This window comes from Maylandia zebra, linkage group LG14, assembly GCF_041146795.1.
Source record: "Maylandia zebra isolate NMK-2024a linkage group LG14, Mzebra_GT3a, whole genome shotgun sequence".
NCBI lineage: Eukaryota > Metazoa > Chordata > Actinopteri > Cichliformes > Cichlidae > Maylandia > Maylandia zebra.
The window spans coordinates 26756748-26772400 of NC_135180.1; the positions used below are offsets into that span (position 1 = coordinate 26756748).

General features: G+C 39.1%; 2 protein-coding genes across 3 annotated transcripts in view; both read right to left on the reverse strand.

Annotated features, from left to right (window-relative positions):
- The window catches only part of plch1 (phospholipase C, eta 1), a 71176-nt gene extending 58985 nt beyond the window's left edge, over nt 1–12191 (reverse strand). Inside the window, exons 1-2 of one of the 2 annotated variants that reach the window (XM_076873262.1) lie at nt 11277–12191; nt 1445–1555 (exon numbers count right to left, since the gene is read on the reverse strand). In XM_076873262.1, coding sequence (XP_076729377.1) covers nt 1445–1523 — 79 coding nt within the window. In that variant the 5' untranslated portion in view covers nt 1524–1555; nt 11277–12191. The remainder of the gene's footprint in view (nt 1–1444; nt 1556–11276) is intronic. The other variant, XM_076873264.1, reaches the window with a different exon arrangement.
- An 805-nt stretch (nt 12192–12996) lies between these two features.
- Nucleotides 12997–15233, reverse strand: c18h3orf33 (c18h3orf33 homolog (H. sapiens)). The gene is made up of 5 exons (XM_024804955.2): nt 15046–15233; nt 14710–14769; nt 14379–14538; nt 13666–13826; nt 12997–13582 (listed from the first exon to the last, which is right to left on the reverse strand). The coding sequence occupies exons 1-5, from the start codon at nt 15205–15207 to the stop codon at nt 13325–13327; spliced, it is 801 nt and encodes a 266-aa protein (XP_024660723.2). The 5' UTR covers nt 15208–15233; the 3' UTR covers nt 12997–13324.
- Nucleotides 15234–15653: the final 420 nt, after the last annotated feature.

Below are 15653 nucleotides of genomic sequence, written 5' to 3' on the forward strand. Positions count from 1 at the left end.
AGGCAGATCAGTTTAGAACCTAGATTCTTTCACTACAATGCCATGCTGTTGTTTGAATGATATAGTTTGATATAACAAAGGTAACAGAAGAAAGAAAGAAAGAAAGAAAGAAAGAAAGAAAGAAAGAAAGAAAGAAAGAAAGAAAGAAAGAAAGAAAGAAAGAAAGAAAGAAAGAAAGAAAGAAAGAAAGAAAGAAAGAAAGAAAGAAAGAAAGCAATGCTCCAAAACCTGTATACATTGTCCGGCATGATGGTACCTTCACGACAGATAAGGGGTACCCATGCTAAAGATACCAGTGCACTCTCGTTCAGTCAAGCAGGTATTAGCTGCTAATAATCTGGATCGGTCTTCTTCGCTGTAGCCTCTATGATTTCCAAAAATAATTTCAATGCATCAAAGAACAGAATACGTTTTCAACTCTGGATGTTGCACATATAAGGTCTGAGTGGCAGTTTTAATTGTGGAGGGAGGAATGAACTGTGTTCTCTGGCAATCACTTCCCAAGTCCATGCACATGCCGAGTGCCCAAATGTCACAAATATTCCATCTATTTTTTTCCATATTGCTTCTTATACAGACATTTGCTTTGGTGACACTGTGTCCAGATATTTTTATCCCCAAATATCTTCCATTTTGCTTACGCTGACCATAAAAAAATAAAAATAAAAAATAAAAACATTTTAAAAAATCTGTAATTCTTGAATTTTCTTGCATTTTATCCCATGCAAAGTTTCAGAATGGTGACTCCCTGCCTACTTTTATTTGAAAAAAGTCTAGATTCTCTATGAATTCTAGACCTCTCCCCTCTGTACTCTTACAAATTAACCTAATCAGTAGTCAAATTATTCAAATTATTATTTTATGATCCCTTGTTGCCATTGTCCCAACATCTTCGAAAAATGTTACTGTCATCAAAAATATATGTTTTAAAAACACAAGCAGTTACAACATATCAGTCAGTTTCAACATTTGATATGTTGTCTCTGTGATCATTCCAATTATGTATATTATTAAATGGTTTGAAAATCATTGCTTTGGTAACAGCTTCATAAACACATTACCTTGTACTGATGGAAATGTGAGAAACAGATAAGAGATATCTTGTTTTAACTTCACAGGTACTCTTTTCCATGGTGAGAAATTCATGGAAGGCAAAGAGATGCTTTTCATCAATAAAAGAAAGAAAGCAATAAAAGAAAGTCCAATAACCTGCCAACACAAACATCTATGAACAGTTTTTCCATGTATGTTATGCACTGAGTCAGTTGCTTGCAGCTGTCTTTTTTTACACAATAATAGGGAGGTTTTGTTGTATTGGCTTTGCAGTCTGATTCTAGTCTGATATTACTTGAAGCACTTTTTTTGGCAATGCATCTCCCTCTAGTGTCCATTCTCAAGACATGCAGGTGTCAGAATATTGTGTATGTTTCTATTTGATATTTACCGTGAAAAATGCTATTGTCTGCCAAGAAGTGCCGTCGGTACTGCGGCTCTCCTTTCCTGTTCACCACCCAGGAGCTCATTTTGAGAAGAGGAGAAGAAACAACTGGATGACCTATGAAGGAGAGGACAATTGGATTATGTTGTCTCAACATGTTTGCAGAAATCTGGATAAATGTAAAAAGTAATATGATGATATATGTTATATAATAAAATAAATCTACTGCAGGTCCATAGCTGTGAGCCAAGTCACAAATCTTCAAACAGCAAGTGATTCCATTTTAAAATAAGGCTTATTGAAGGTTTAAAGACTAAATGCTTTCTGGACATGGAGATGTAATTACAATAATGGCAAAAGTCAACATGAAAGTAATCTTTCAGTAGTCCTTTCCTGCTTCTGCAATCAAAGCTTGAATTGAATTAAATTATCCGATTGTTGCTATTTAGACACGACCCAGGCTCCCTGCTGTCTCGCCTGCTCTGCATTCACCAACTAGGTCCCGTTTCTCTAGCCAGCTCTCTTCGTTCAGTTTTTTGTCTCCTTTGATTTTTCCCATCTACTTCTCAACATGTGTTCCCATTTATCTTCTTTCCGTTTCTCTTCTTTTCCCTTTACTTCCTCCAGATTACCTTTCATTCCTACCATTTCCATGGCAGCTCTTAGTGATTTCCCACCTGTTGCTCATCTGTCTTTCTTTGATTTATTGCATCATACTACACACACATACAAACACACACCAAAGGTGTGTAGTTCTGAAAAGGCTTGGAGCCCCTGAGACAGTTATTGCCGTCTGGTTTCAGCTGACCTGAGGAGAGTTGACTGTTGAAACACACAGAGCTCAAGGGTCAAGTGTCTTGAAGGTGAAAGTACTTTCCTGTGATCCTGCAACCACCTTGTTTTAAAACGGACCTGTAATGTGAATGGTGTTTATCATAGACCACATGGACCAAGACTTATGTGTCCTATTAATACGAGATCCGTGTCATTCAAGTCAGAATGTGCATAATCCAAAAATGTCAGTGCCTTGTAGTGTCAGTGGAACAGTTTCAATTTTTTAACTCTTCTTGTAGCAGACAACTGGAATACTACACTTTCAACAATCAGTCAGATCGTACATTTATTGTTTAGGTATGCACTGGTAACTGCTGCTGCGGGAAGTTAACTTTACAAGATATTTAAAGAAAGAAAATTATATGTAATAGAAACAACTGACTTAAGCACAAACCATATGAAAGCACAGATATTCACCTTTTACTTCAGGGTGTGGAGGAAAACAACAAAGAAAGTGTTTCAAGAAGAACAACAAAGGCACAGAAAGGAGTTAAGGAAAGCTTTGATAGCACATATTTCAGCTAATCAGTGCAGCCTAGTGCACTGGTAGTTGGCGGAACACGGCTTTGAATTTGTGTCATTATTCCTGCTCAACAAAAAAGCTTTTTAATTAAAGGAGATGAGACAACTTTTGCATTGCCTTCATGCCAAAAGCACAAAAATCTGAGGCTTCTCTCCAGCTCTGCTCCACCTTATGTCAGCAAAGTCTCTTAGGGGCTCTGAATTCACTGTAGAGCGCAGCCCCTAAGAGACTTACTGCTTAATTATAGAATAATGTTCCTAAATTCTGTTTGTTTTCATAACAGAGTCCAAATTAGAGACAGGAGTTGAGCAGCTGAGGTAGATGATGGGGGATATTGTTTGCACAGCTTTAACGGGATGTCAGGTTGCAATGCAGATAGATTACGAAAAAAAGACAAATCACATGGCAAGAACTCACCACGTTTGCACTTACAAGTCAGCAGACGTTATAAATGCTGTGCAAAGGCGCATAGCAAAATGATATCAACAATGCAATGACCATCTGAACTGACAATTCTTTTAGTAAGTGGTGTTTCTGAGACAGAACCACAAACAGGGTCTTGTCAGTTTGAAGAAAATATAGCACAATTTAGACACTTTCTCACCAGAAGATATTATAAATGAAAACACGAATATTAAATGTAAAGCTACACAGATAGGTACTGAGAAACAATAGCTCAGCACACTGAAAACAGCAGGAAGCAGGATAGCGCACTAGCTCTATATTAACATAAAACTTCTATACCCCACCACCTCAAAAGTTTACTAATTAGTACAGAAATCATCCGTTAATTGTTAAAAACAAACCAAATTAAATGTAAAAATGAGTTGTACAGTGGCTGGGTATATCAAGACTTACCATCATTGGGAGGTATCCAAGAAGCAAACAGTAGGGTTTTTTGTACTAAACAAACAAGACCTTCCCTGTAAATTACTGCATTTGCGGTCTTTGCTCTAAGCCGAGCTAAGCATGTTTATATGCAAAATAATAAGCATCGTTGCATCATCATTCAGCTGTTTGTGCATGTGTGTGGGGGTACTGTCATGCTCATGTCTTGTGAGTTAGTAAAATGAGTCTTATTACTGCATAACTGTAGTACCCTACTTAACCATAGAGTGCAAAAACCTCAGGGGAGTACAGTCCATTCTTTCTTTTCCATTGGGCTACTGACTGGGAGAGAGAGCAGCTTAAAAATAGATATTTCACTGCCAAACTGCCTATTTCAGGTCCTGACAGGAAGTAGGTCAAAGATATCCGCAAGTGAAAAGCTTCATTGTAGTAGCTATTTAAATCATACCAGAGTAAGATTACCTCAAATATATGTGTGCAGCATTTCAATACTTCCACTTGTCCAGTCTTTTTTTTATTTAGAGCCAGCTCCAAATACATTGATGTTTTATGCATGCAGTGCTAATGCAGAGGTTACCTGTAGCATGTTGAAGCCTCTGCTTGTGGATGTGGGTTAAATCTCCAGGGTGAGATCTAATCAGAGTTATTATAGTTTTGTATTTTCTAATCAGTTTTTTCATTTTAATTTCATTTTAACTTTCTGTCTTTAAGTCAGTTTAGTTTCAGTTAATTTCCAGAGCATGTTAACTCATTTCAGCTTAATTTTTGTTTGAAAATGTTTAGCCTTAGTTTACTTTTTGATTCATTTTGAGTGTTAGTTTTAGTATTTTTAATTATTATTGTTTGGAGGGTATATGTCAGAGGCAATGTTTAGGAAAATCAGTACAGTATTACAATAAAAAAAAAAAAAAGAACTGTTGAAAGCTGTTGGCTCACAGTCCTAGACACACCAAGAGTCTCAATACACATTCATGAATGCCCCAAATATTAAACCTTCCTCTAAATTCTTATTTTATTTTAGTTCATTAGAGTATTTTTTTTTTCTAGTGTTTTCTAACAGTTCCTTGCTATAATGGTAAATTACAGTCATTGCATAACCATTCCTTTTCAAATTTAGCATCAAATGAAGTGGTTTAGATAATCTTGTCTGATAATACTTAAAGTATCCTGCAGTTGTTTAAGGGTTTAGGTGCATCTAAAGGTTTTAGATATATAATCGATTTTTTTGTTTTGTGAGGTAACAGTATAACAGATCAGGAACAACACAAATGGTCACATATTCAGGATGCGGAGCAGTGTGTATGTTGAAATTATAACAAAACCACAGGCCCATGCCATTTTCTGCACCTGCTCTGAGAGTTTACTCCAACATAAAGATTTTTGTTTGTGAGAATATGAAGCAGTTTTAAAGCATTCATTGCATATTTTATTGCCAGTGTGAGACTGGGTTGTAACATAGTTTACAAAATTACCTTTTCATTGATTTTCATTGCTTTTTGCATCAGACTGATTTCTGCGTATAGTACACATGCTGGATTTTCTGTGAAATTGTTGTGCATATGCATGTTTCACAGTGCCTTGCCTCATTGCCTCTCTTTCGGTGCGCTACAGTGTCAACAGAATACAACACTTGCTAATGTCTGCTTGGAAACGGAGTTCACTAACACAACAAATAACTGCATCTCAGTTCAACACAGACTCCAACACAAACTCAGCATGTGGATGAAAACAAAAATTTGTATTGGGCCAGCTACAGTATTAGCCAGGAAGCAAGCTAACATCAACAAGCTAGCTGTTACATGCAGAATCAAGAAATTCATCCAGTTTACTTTTTCCATTCAAATCAAGTGATCTGCAACAGCATTTCTCCAGTGTTTCTGAAGATCTGAAGTTTTTCTTTGGACTGTGGCCTGTATTTACTCATTTTCAATCCAATTCTTGTATCTGACCATTTCAAGAGGAATGAACCTCAAAAGGCTGCTACTCAAGCGGGTGAACCAATGTTGTGTCTACACAAAAGAGACAACTTGGCAAAGAACAAGTTTTAAATTGTGTCTTTTGGTACAAAGATATAATTTAGTCCCCTTTAGTTGAAATTATGAAAAACAACAAACATAATAAAGTTTGACAGTCAAAAATTTACATTTTGGCACCAAAAAGATGATTTCCAAGGAGCTGTTAGCCAGTCAAACATTGAGTTGTCAAACATTTTGACAAAACTGGATGTGGTGAACAAAATAACAAGTGTCATGGCTATAAAACTATATATAGATAAACAATATCTTACGTTTTTTGAAGTTTCATTAGAAATGGTCTCATTGCAATGGTGGCTGTCATGAAGCCATTTGTTACAGGAAAAAACACAGGAAGAAAAGGCCAAAGTTTGACACGAGAACCGGACTGAAAATCAGTGGCAAGAGGTGTTATGGACTAATGAATCAAAATGTAAAAGTTTTTGGTTAAACCTCATCAGTATGGTCAGGAGAAAGGTTCAGCAGTGAGAGTCTGCAGCCATCTGTAAAACACGGTGGAGGCTCTGTCATGGTTTGGATCTCCAGTGGTGTTCGAGATTTTGTCAAAATTGATGGAACTATGGACGCAGTGAAGAGCCATCAGACTTTGATCCATCATGCAATAATCATGCAATACCACCATTTGGAAAGCAACTGACAGGCAACAGCTTGATTTCTCTGTATAATAATGATCCCAAACATACTGTCAGTGCAGTAAAAGAATACCGAAAATGAAAAACACACAATGGAACGCTATCAGTCATGGGCTGTCCTCGCCAAAGCCTAGATCTCAACATTACTGAAGCAGTGTGGGATCATCTTGACAGAGAACAGAACAAAAAGGCTTTGAATGTGCCTCAATAAGCCTGGAAAACTATTCCTGAAGACTATTTAAGAAATTACAATGAAAGCTTCCCTGAGAGAGTTCACCCTGTGTTGGAGAATAAAGGTGGTCAGTTACTAATTTTTATGCTGGTTAGAAATTCTATTTGTGCCATACATACTGTATGTCCACAGATGTTTGCACGTGTTTTAATACATTAGATGTTGTCAGCCATCCCCATGTCTAAATGCTCCTTTAACTCCAGTACATATAGTATTACTCTTCTCCCAGGCTATACAACTAAGTATAATGTCAAGACATCCATAAAAAGCAGGATTTTTGAGGTTGAAAGAAATTAGAATAAAGCTGTAATTTAGACAATCTACCTAATCTAACAGAAATATTCCTTAAAATAAATAAATAAATGAACAAATAATCAAACATGTACAGTACTGCCTAACTGTGGAAGTAAAGGAAGTCGGACATGTAAATAGCACTGATGATTTGGAGGGTTAACATACCTGCTACCTCTTGGTCAGTCGCAGATCTATAGTTGGGTTAATAATGAACATTAGCACAGGAAAGATGAAGGAAGAGGGTTTTATAGTTTTCAGTAACAGTGTGGGTGTCCCCATATCGCAGAGGCAGAAAAAATAGGTTGAGGACACAGAAAATGGATAAAATGTAAGCCAAGAGAATGAGGTTAGTCATTGATATGTTTCTGTATGATCTGGATTAGTGGTTATGAAAAAGTCCTTACGCTAAGCATAATGTCTATAGTGAGACTGAGATTATTTTTTGAGGAATTAAAATATTTGATTTTGGGGACACCCTGAACACAGTATGCACCACCAGTTTATTTGAACGGCAGTGAAACCATGCTTTACATGAATAGTGCTAATGAAAAGCTCCACAGGACTAGAACAAAATAGTTTTGGGGGCAGTGATATTAAAGGGCAAAAAACAGCATCATGTTCCAAGAAAATGGGAGGTTTTTTTTTCTTGAAGGCCACTTGCAACGTTCTTGAGACATGACTAAAATATGTGCCCTTATATCAGTACACTGAACAATGTCCCCTTCTCATGACTGTGACACAAAGAGCAGCATCTGTTACGCCATACTGACACATTACAAAGAGTTTGCTGCTCAGACACGAATAATGAGACATACAATGATTGTTCTGTTTTATCTCATGAGGCCATCTGTCAGTCATGTTTAGAGTTAGTACAGCTACACTTACACAGAGTACATAGTTTGTCAGATTGCTTTACTCTACCGTATATTATCCTGAAATCTGTAAATAGACGCCATAAAACTGATTCCATGAACACAAGCAGAGGTGTTCTGCTCATACCGAAGACAGATGTGTTACTCTCTAAACACTGACCTTAACTACAACTCCAATGGGAATAAAAGGGATCCTAATAGCACACTACTTGTAAACCCTCCGTGGTCAATGAGTACCTTGCAATTTCTTGTTGAGCAGCTATCAGAACAGAGTAAACAGACTTGGTATGCTGATGGCTAGACAGATAGCTTTATAGTAAAGGGCTGAGTGATCTACTAATCCAGTAATGCGTTATTACAGACTGCACTGGAAGTATGGGGAACAAAAGTCAAAGAATTGGCATTTGAACACTTATGAATACTGTACACTGTAATGTATTGTTTAATACATTATTACAAACTAGAAATGTGTTTGTTTTTTTCAAACAGGTTTAAGTACACGTTTCTAATTTGGGTGTTTATGTCTGTGCATAGAGTTGTGTGGTTCAGTTGGCTGACAAGTGAACTCATTCTTTAAACAACTGTAAGATATTTTAACCAGACCACGAGGAAGGACAAGGAAGTTATAACATCTAAATTGCCCAGTCAGAGCTGCTTCACGGAGCTTTGACCTGATAAGGATACGGGGCGGAACTTGAGGTTACAGAGGGGTCAGCAGGATAAGTCCAACCACAGACAGGTGATAAATTATAAGAAAAGCCTGGGCACTTCACTCCTACAGTCAGAGGACTTGTGTTGGTGTAGGGGGAATGATTTTGTTCTAAGAGTTCAGGTTATTGCAAATCAATTCAAAATTGTTCTGAATAATCACTTTTAAAATATGTCTACCCAGATGGAAAATGTTTCTGGGAGTATGACAACGTGTCCATCCACAGACCACAAGGGGAAACTGAATGGCTAGATTAGCATAAACACATGGTCGCAATAATAGTTGGAAAAATGTGTATTTTTAGAATCATAAAAAGAAATATGGTATACTTTTACTATACACTTAATATATATATTGAATATATTAATACCAATATCAGAATTTACTGTTATCTTCGAAAATTTTATGATCTCAGTCTCAATTGAATAGTGAAAATCTGTGTGGAGAACTTGTGTGTGTGGTAAGGTTTCCATGCTTTACCATTGAATTGAGTGTTGGGTAAGGGTTAGAAGTCATGCTTATGTCAAGCAAAGCCATCCCTCAACTCCCCCTCCTGATTCTTCCCACTCTCAGGTTAGACTCAGACTAGGGCCACTGTTGCTCAGGTGGAAGAGCAACTCATTTACCAATTGGAAAGCCAGTCTCTGGTTTCTGGCTTCTCCCATCCTATGTCAAAGTATCCTTGGGGAAGATACTGAACCCCAAGTTGCTCCTGTGTGTGTGTGTGTGTGTGTGTGTGTGTGTGTGTGTGTGTGTGTGTGTGTGTGTGTGTGTGTGTGTGTAATAAGATTTGCAGTAGGAAGTACTTTGAGTGCTTGACTTAAGAAGAAAGGTGCTATAATAACGCCCGTCCATTTTCCAGACTGTCCTACTTTAGCAGATAGATGTCGCAGATGATTTCTCATTTCAATGTGAGGAAACTGATATGAGGAACAAGTGTTTTTGCGCAAGTTGCGGTTATGCATTTTACAGCATAGTTGACTGAAAATTGTTAGAAAGTTATTCTCACAAAATTAACAAAGTTCAGTCCTCAGCTGTTCACTTTATCACCTCATCCTTTCTTTTCCACCAACAAATGTAAATTATTCATGATCATGAGTGATCCCGGCACTCACAAGGAATCATGTTTCCAGTCCTACAACCCAACACCAGCAAGCTGATACACTGTTCACAATACTTTAACTCACACAACACAAGGAGTCACTTTACGGCTGATGCATTCCTTCACACACACACACACACACACACACACACACACACACACACACACACACACACACACACACACACACACACACACACACACAGCTTTTACAGTGCATGTGGGTGTGTGATAGAATAGATGCAAAGTGTTATAGCTGTTGCCAGTGCGTGTTTATTGTGACAGAAGATGAAAAACACAGCTGACTCATTCAATAGAAAACTAAGCCCAACAAGACAGAACTGCACATGAAAAAATGATATACTAATGACAGTTTATAGTATGCTGACAAATTAAAGATAAAAAAAACAACATACCGGGTTGCTAGTGTAGTTTCACTGTGCTTTGCCATTCTACATTCTATGCTATATTAAGTCTTTGGGGAACATGGATTACCTTTTTTTTTCAACAGATATTTCCAACTTGGGCATAGCGAGCTCAGTCTAACCTTATGGACCAAAATTGTTGAATGACCTCTCTGCCCATGGTAGGACGGCTTCCTCACTGCCTGTTTTGAAATATGTCTTAAAATTAGATCAAAGTGTTCTTACCTTCTATTTATTTATTTTAGTGTTTTATTGATTAGCTTTGTGTTGTTTTCTAAATGGCTTGGGGAAAAAGCAGCTGAACTTATTTAAGCTATGTGACACCCTTTTACCTCTCATCAGCACTTTGTCAAACTGTGTCAACTTTGTCAAGCTTTAATGACACTTTGTTTCTTGTGGATGCGGTATTGTCATCATAAAAGACACCACTCCAATGATGATAGAAATGTTTTATCGCAGGTTACAGAAACCCAGACTTTACCATTAAAATGTTCCCCACATTCAGACACTCTCATTACACAGGTTAACATTTTTCCTTTAATTTGTCACCCGTCCGCGTATACTTCATCCAGTAAGCACACAAAGACAGTCCCTGTATTAAAAGCTGACAGCATTCTGTAAAGTTTATGAGGCAGTAGCACCAGTGAGGAGAGTTACTTTGTGCTCCCTGTGTCTTTAAATCCCTTTGCCTTTCACATAGGCCAGCCACTCACAATAACCCACTCAAATCAAATCAAAAATCCCCAAGGAGTATGCTCTGGGATGGGGGAGTGCCCCATCTCTTTTTTTCGGGGATGGCTACCGGCTGAGTGTAATAAAGGCCTTTGTTATGCTGCCCTGCTGCAAATCTGTGTTGTTAAAGCTCGCATGGCAAAGAGCAAGTGGCCAAAATTGAATGTCACAGAAATGTTTAATCGGTCACACTGATTAATTACTGACTACGGCAGCATTCAAGCCAAAGAACAAGACTGAAATGTAAAAATGATCACATGAGGCTATTCGCTTTTTCGTCAAAGTGATCCGAGATATGTTTTAAGCCTGACTCTGTCTTACCTGGAGCAGGACAATAAAGATAAGGATGGAAATGTCTTGAGTTTTGGTTTTATAGAGCTTGTGTGCAGGTAGACACACAGGTTTAACAGGTGCACAGCTGCTTGGATACTGCATACAATGTCCTAACAACAGTACATTTAAAGTGACAGCAGAGTGAGTGCAGATTGTTTTAGTCTTAAAGTGCACCGTTGGGAAGTAAGCCTTTTAAGTTAGTAACAGTTAATGAGTTGCTGTCTTGCCGTATTTTTTTAAGAAAGAAAGAATCTATCAGCCCACTTACGTCTTTTACTCCAGTTTCTGATTTTGAAGTTAAGTTGTCCTTCTTCACAAAATCGGGCCACTTTCACTGGTAGTAATACAGCAGTCCTTCAGGCTCTGGACTTCCATAGCATTAGGCACTAGTGTAAATCTGTTATAGTCCCAGTGGTCTGGTTTAAGGCAGGGAAGACTCCAACAACTTCACTGTGTGGGTAAGAACCCACCACTAGATCAAGCATGGTGCCTTTTCAAATGACTACTACTGGTGTGGGACTAGTAAACTGTGGAAAGCCTGGAATGGATTTCGGAGTGGACCGTGTTTCATAATTTACTCAGATTTTGATTTACATAAGTTAAAACTAAAAAGACACAATGGGCTTTTTATATACTTCAACCTTTAAAGGCATAAGCCTCCGTAAGCTGGCGTCTTTACTAATGCTTTCTCCAGTAAGACATATCTGTTTCTATTTTTCTTTATCTGCACAAAATGTTAACTGTAGTATACTGGACACTGTAACAGTCATCAACGTTTCTGGTAATGTATAAGAAACAGGCTCCTCTAAATCAAGGCTCCCTGGTTACCTGGAAACTAATTTTGAACTATTTACTATATGTCAGTACTGCTCAGCTATCTCCAAAAATATAAAATTGCCATTATTTAATTGAGATACAAGAAGAAGTTACACCAACAGCTACCTAAAACATTTAAACTTCCTGATTAAACAGCACACTCTCTCTGTGATCACTTGCTTTAGAAACGTTGCCCTCCTCCTGCTGTCTGTCACAGCCGTGGTTTCCCTCCCACTCCTCCCTCAGTGACAGTTTGTGTAGCAGCAACAGCCATCAGCCTGAAATGCACCTTACAATTTAAACCAGCCCACCAATCACCAGCCTCTTAGGCAGTAACAGTGGCTAGTAACATTTGCACAACAAAAGAGAAATCTGATTCATCACTCCCCCCCCCCCCCCCCCCCCCCCCCCGCCTTCACTCCCTTTCCCTACTACTGTGACTCCTCCTCTTCTGCCTTTGTGTTCAAACTCAAAATCCCCTTCTACCCCTGTGACCCTCCTCCTCCTCCTCTGCACTAATCTCCTTGTGCCCCACTGGATTGACTGCTTCACCTCTCGCTACACTGTGACTCCCCCGCCCCGCACCCCTCACGACGCATCGCTGACTGGCCTCATTTTTGCAGGACCTCCTCCTCCTCATCTGCCATGCTCGGATGAAGCATGTGTAACAGCCACAGGCACAAGGTGTAATGTTGGCATTGAAAAGGCAATAACAGGAGCAGGATCCTCAACAGGAAATTAGCTTTGGTGCAGGTGTCGATGTATGCTGATTAGAATAACGTTTGCAGATAAATATCACTCATGAGATTTTTCAATCATGCCTACAATAACAGCATGTAGCGTTCTGAAAGAGAATAGATTTGATCTCCCATTTTCCACTGTGCTTAGTGCTTAAATGTACTGGTCACATTACAACTAAAAGGGCCCTCTTTATAGGTACTTAAAAGCCCCCTCACACACACACACTCAATATATAAGGCTCCCATGGGGTTTGGGGGCCACCAATATAGAGTTTAGCCTTGGAGTCGCTTTGTATTTCACATTTAGTGTTTCTATAGCAACTGTGGACAAGTGGACCCCCCTTTATTTTGAACACCATTAAATACCCCACCCCCGTCTTGAGTTTAGTGGGGTTTCCCCCCGCACACACACACACACGCCAACAGACGAGGCTGTGTATAGCTCTAGTTTAATTGGTAATGAAAGCTCAGGGAAGAAGAGCTTTCAACAACCTTTTTAATCATTTTAAGTTTTTTATGACTGAGAAACAGTAAAACATGTTTCAATCATTTGCAACAGGTGCACTAAGGATTTGATGCATAAATGTACTTCTTGGGAATAGTTTTTAAGTATCAGAGAAAATAAAGCAGATCAAAGACTTAAAGAAATCCTAAGTGCACAATAAAGGGAATGTAAAATATCACATTTTTGGCTTCAACTTCCACACTTCCAACAAAGGTTTTGGGATTCTGACTTGGAAATCATCGCTCACTTGGTGCATCAGGTTCTTTTAAAGATCCTCTTCATGAGTCTGAATACAGCGTTGTCCCTGATAGCTTTGGAAGTTCTCTCCCACAGGGTGTCCTCCTTCCACATACCCCGACCCTTCCTCTCAGCTTTCACCTCTGCCCTGTGCAGTCGTCTGTGGAGACGCCAGTAGAGGCGCGAGTCAGGGAGGACACCAGCTACGGGGGCAGTGCGAGCCAGTCCGAGCCTGAGTACCTCTTCGTTCATACAGTAGCTCCTCAATGACCCCTTCTGGAGAGATGGGAGAAGACAGGGAAATATCACTTTATAACTTGAAATTAATTATTCACTTTTCCACATAAAGTTTGCCTTACCCTGCTTTGAGACACCAAACAATACAATATGTCGTCCTCTCGGCTGATAAGCTTCAACCACACCATTTGGGAAGGGGCCACATTCTTCTCCAGCCATAGTTTCCCCTCTGGTGTCAGCTCCACTCCTGCAAGATGGACCAGCAGCAGGGATGTAGATACATCTGAAAAGAAGAAAGACAAAGCCTTTACCTGACATTTTATGTATTCTGTTTAGAATATGAATTTTGAGCAAGGCCTGAAACTGTATTTTTTTTAGTAGTGTGAGCATAATGTAACAGTTTAGTGGTGTCACTACTGAAATGCTGCATTTTACATTTAACAATAAAGAAAAAAAATTGTTGTTAGATGCAAAGACAAATTGAACCCTCTCTATACTAAATGACTGATCAGGTTTGAAATCTTGAGTCAGGTGGGGCAAACGTGTTATCTGTGTCCTTTGTGAAGTAGCTGATGCTGCACCTTATGATTTCATTGCTCAGTGACTACTGTGACCTGATATAGTAGCTAACAGGCTTACCTGCCACTTTCAGTCATGGCAATTTAATAAAATATATCCAACTTTGCAAAGTAAAAACACCACAATTATATTATGGCGCAAAAAGATTCAATAATTACGCTGCTAAGCCATAGATTAGTGGCTCTGAATCGTATAGACCATGTATTTCTGGTGTGATAGTGCACATGCTTTCATGATCTCCTCTCTCCCGTATTACCCTTATACTTTGAAAGTAATGGAGAGATAACAGGCAGATAAATTGGAACATGCTCCACTTTAAATCCTTTCTCTGTGATGGAATGGACTTTCCCACGAAGGCTGACGTTCCTCTCAATAAAGCGTGCGGGGATGTCACACGCAGCTTGAAATTTTGTGATCTACAGAGGTGGAACAAGACAACTGAATGACTCATTCTAGAAAAACACAGAAAAAATGACATCTTATGTAGTAGGATGTCGAATTGAGAGAGCAAATTGAGATAGCACACAGTGGACACCTATCAGCAGGGTGAATGTGCAACTGAACATTTGAGGGTCTTTCTCCCTTACCAGTTTGATACTCCTTGCTATGACAATTACACCAGCAATGGCCAGTCCAGTGCTTATATTCTGGGGGAGACAAGAGAATAGTAATGGGATGAGAGTGATGTTACCAACCAGGCTAAAGTGCTGGTCGCTGATAATGCACATGAGCACTATACTTTGCTGGAGACAACTAGAGAAAGGACATCTGGTCAGCGCCATGAAGGCTTTTGCATGAGACCACAGTCCTTCCTTTCAACATATAGGCTACCAACAAGTGAAAGATTAAATGCAGATGTAGGCTGACAGTGAAGTAACCATGCTGTCTGTACATCGCAGTTTTCAAACAAAGGAGACTCCTACCCGCACGAGCGTTAAATTATCATCTGCGAACTGAGATATTAAAGTCACGATGTTATGAGACACCGGGGTTTCTTCCTTTCTTTGTTGTCTGTCCCTCATTCCCTCCTCACTTTCTGTTTCTCTGGAAGTCTGCGGCATGTTGTTGACATTTTCTCGACGCATCCTAAGCCCCGCCCACTCTGGGGAGGGACGCTTCACCAGTGAAGGCTCGTGCGGAGGCTCCGCCTTGTGGTCTGCTGTGGAAATGACAGGAAGGTGTGCACGTCCAATGCGTCTGAAAGCATCAAGTTCACAGCCCGTGTGACATAAAAAGCACCAAAATAACCAGCCCGGTGGATGGCGAAGCTGTTTACTTAGCGCTGCAATAACGTTGAGGAGGGGGTAGAGAAAAAGTTGTCCATGCAAAAATGCAGCTGAGGTTCACATTATTGAACACCGCTGGGATCAGTGACGTATCCATCTTTGTCTACACAGTTTGACCTAGATTTCTTCATTATTTAAAATATTCCCTTGAATTTATCTGTTTATGTCTGTTTTTGTTGTTGTTAGATTTAAAGAAAAAAGTATGAAGATTTAACTCGTGATTGATGCCTTTTCTATTTTGAGAC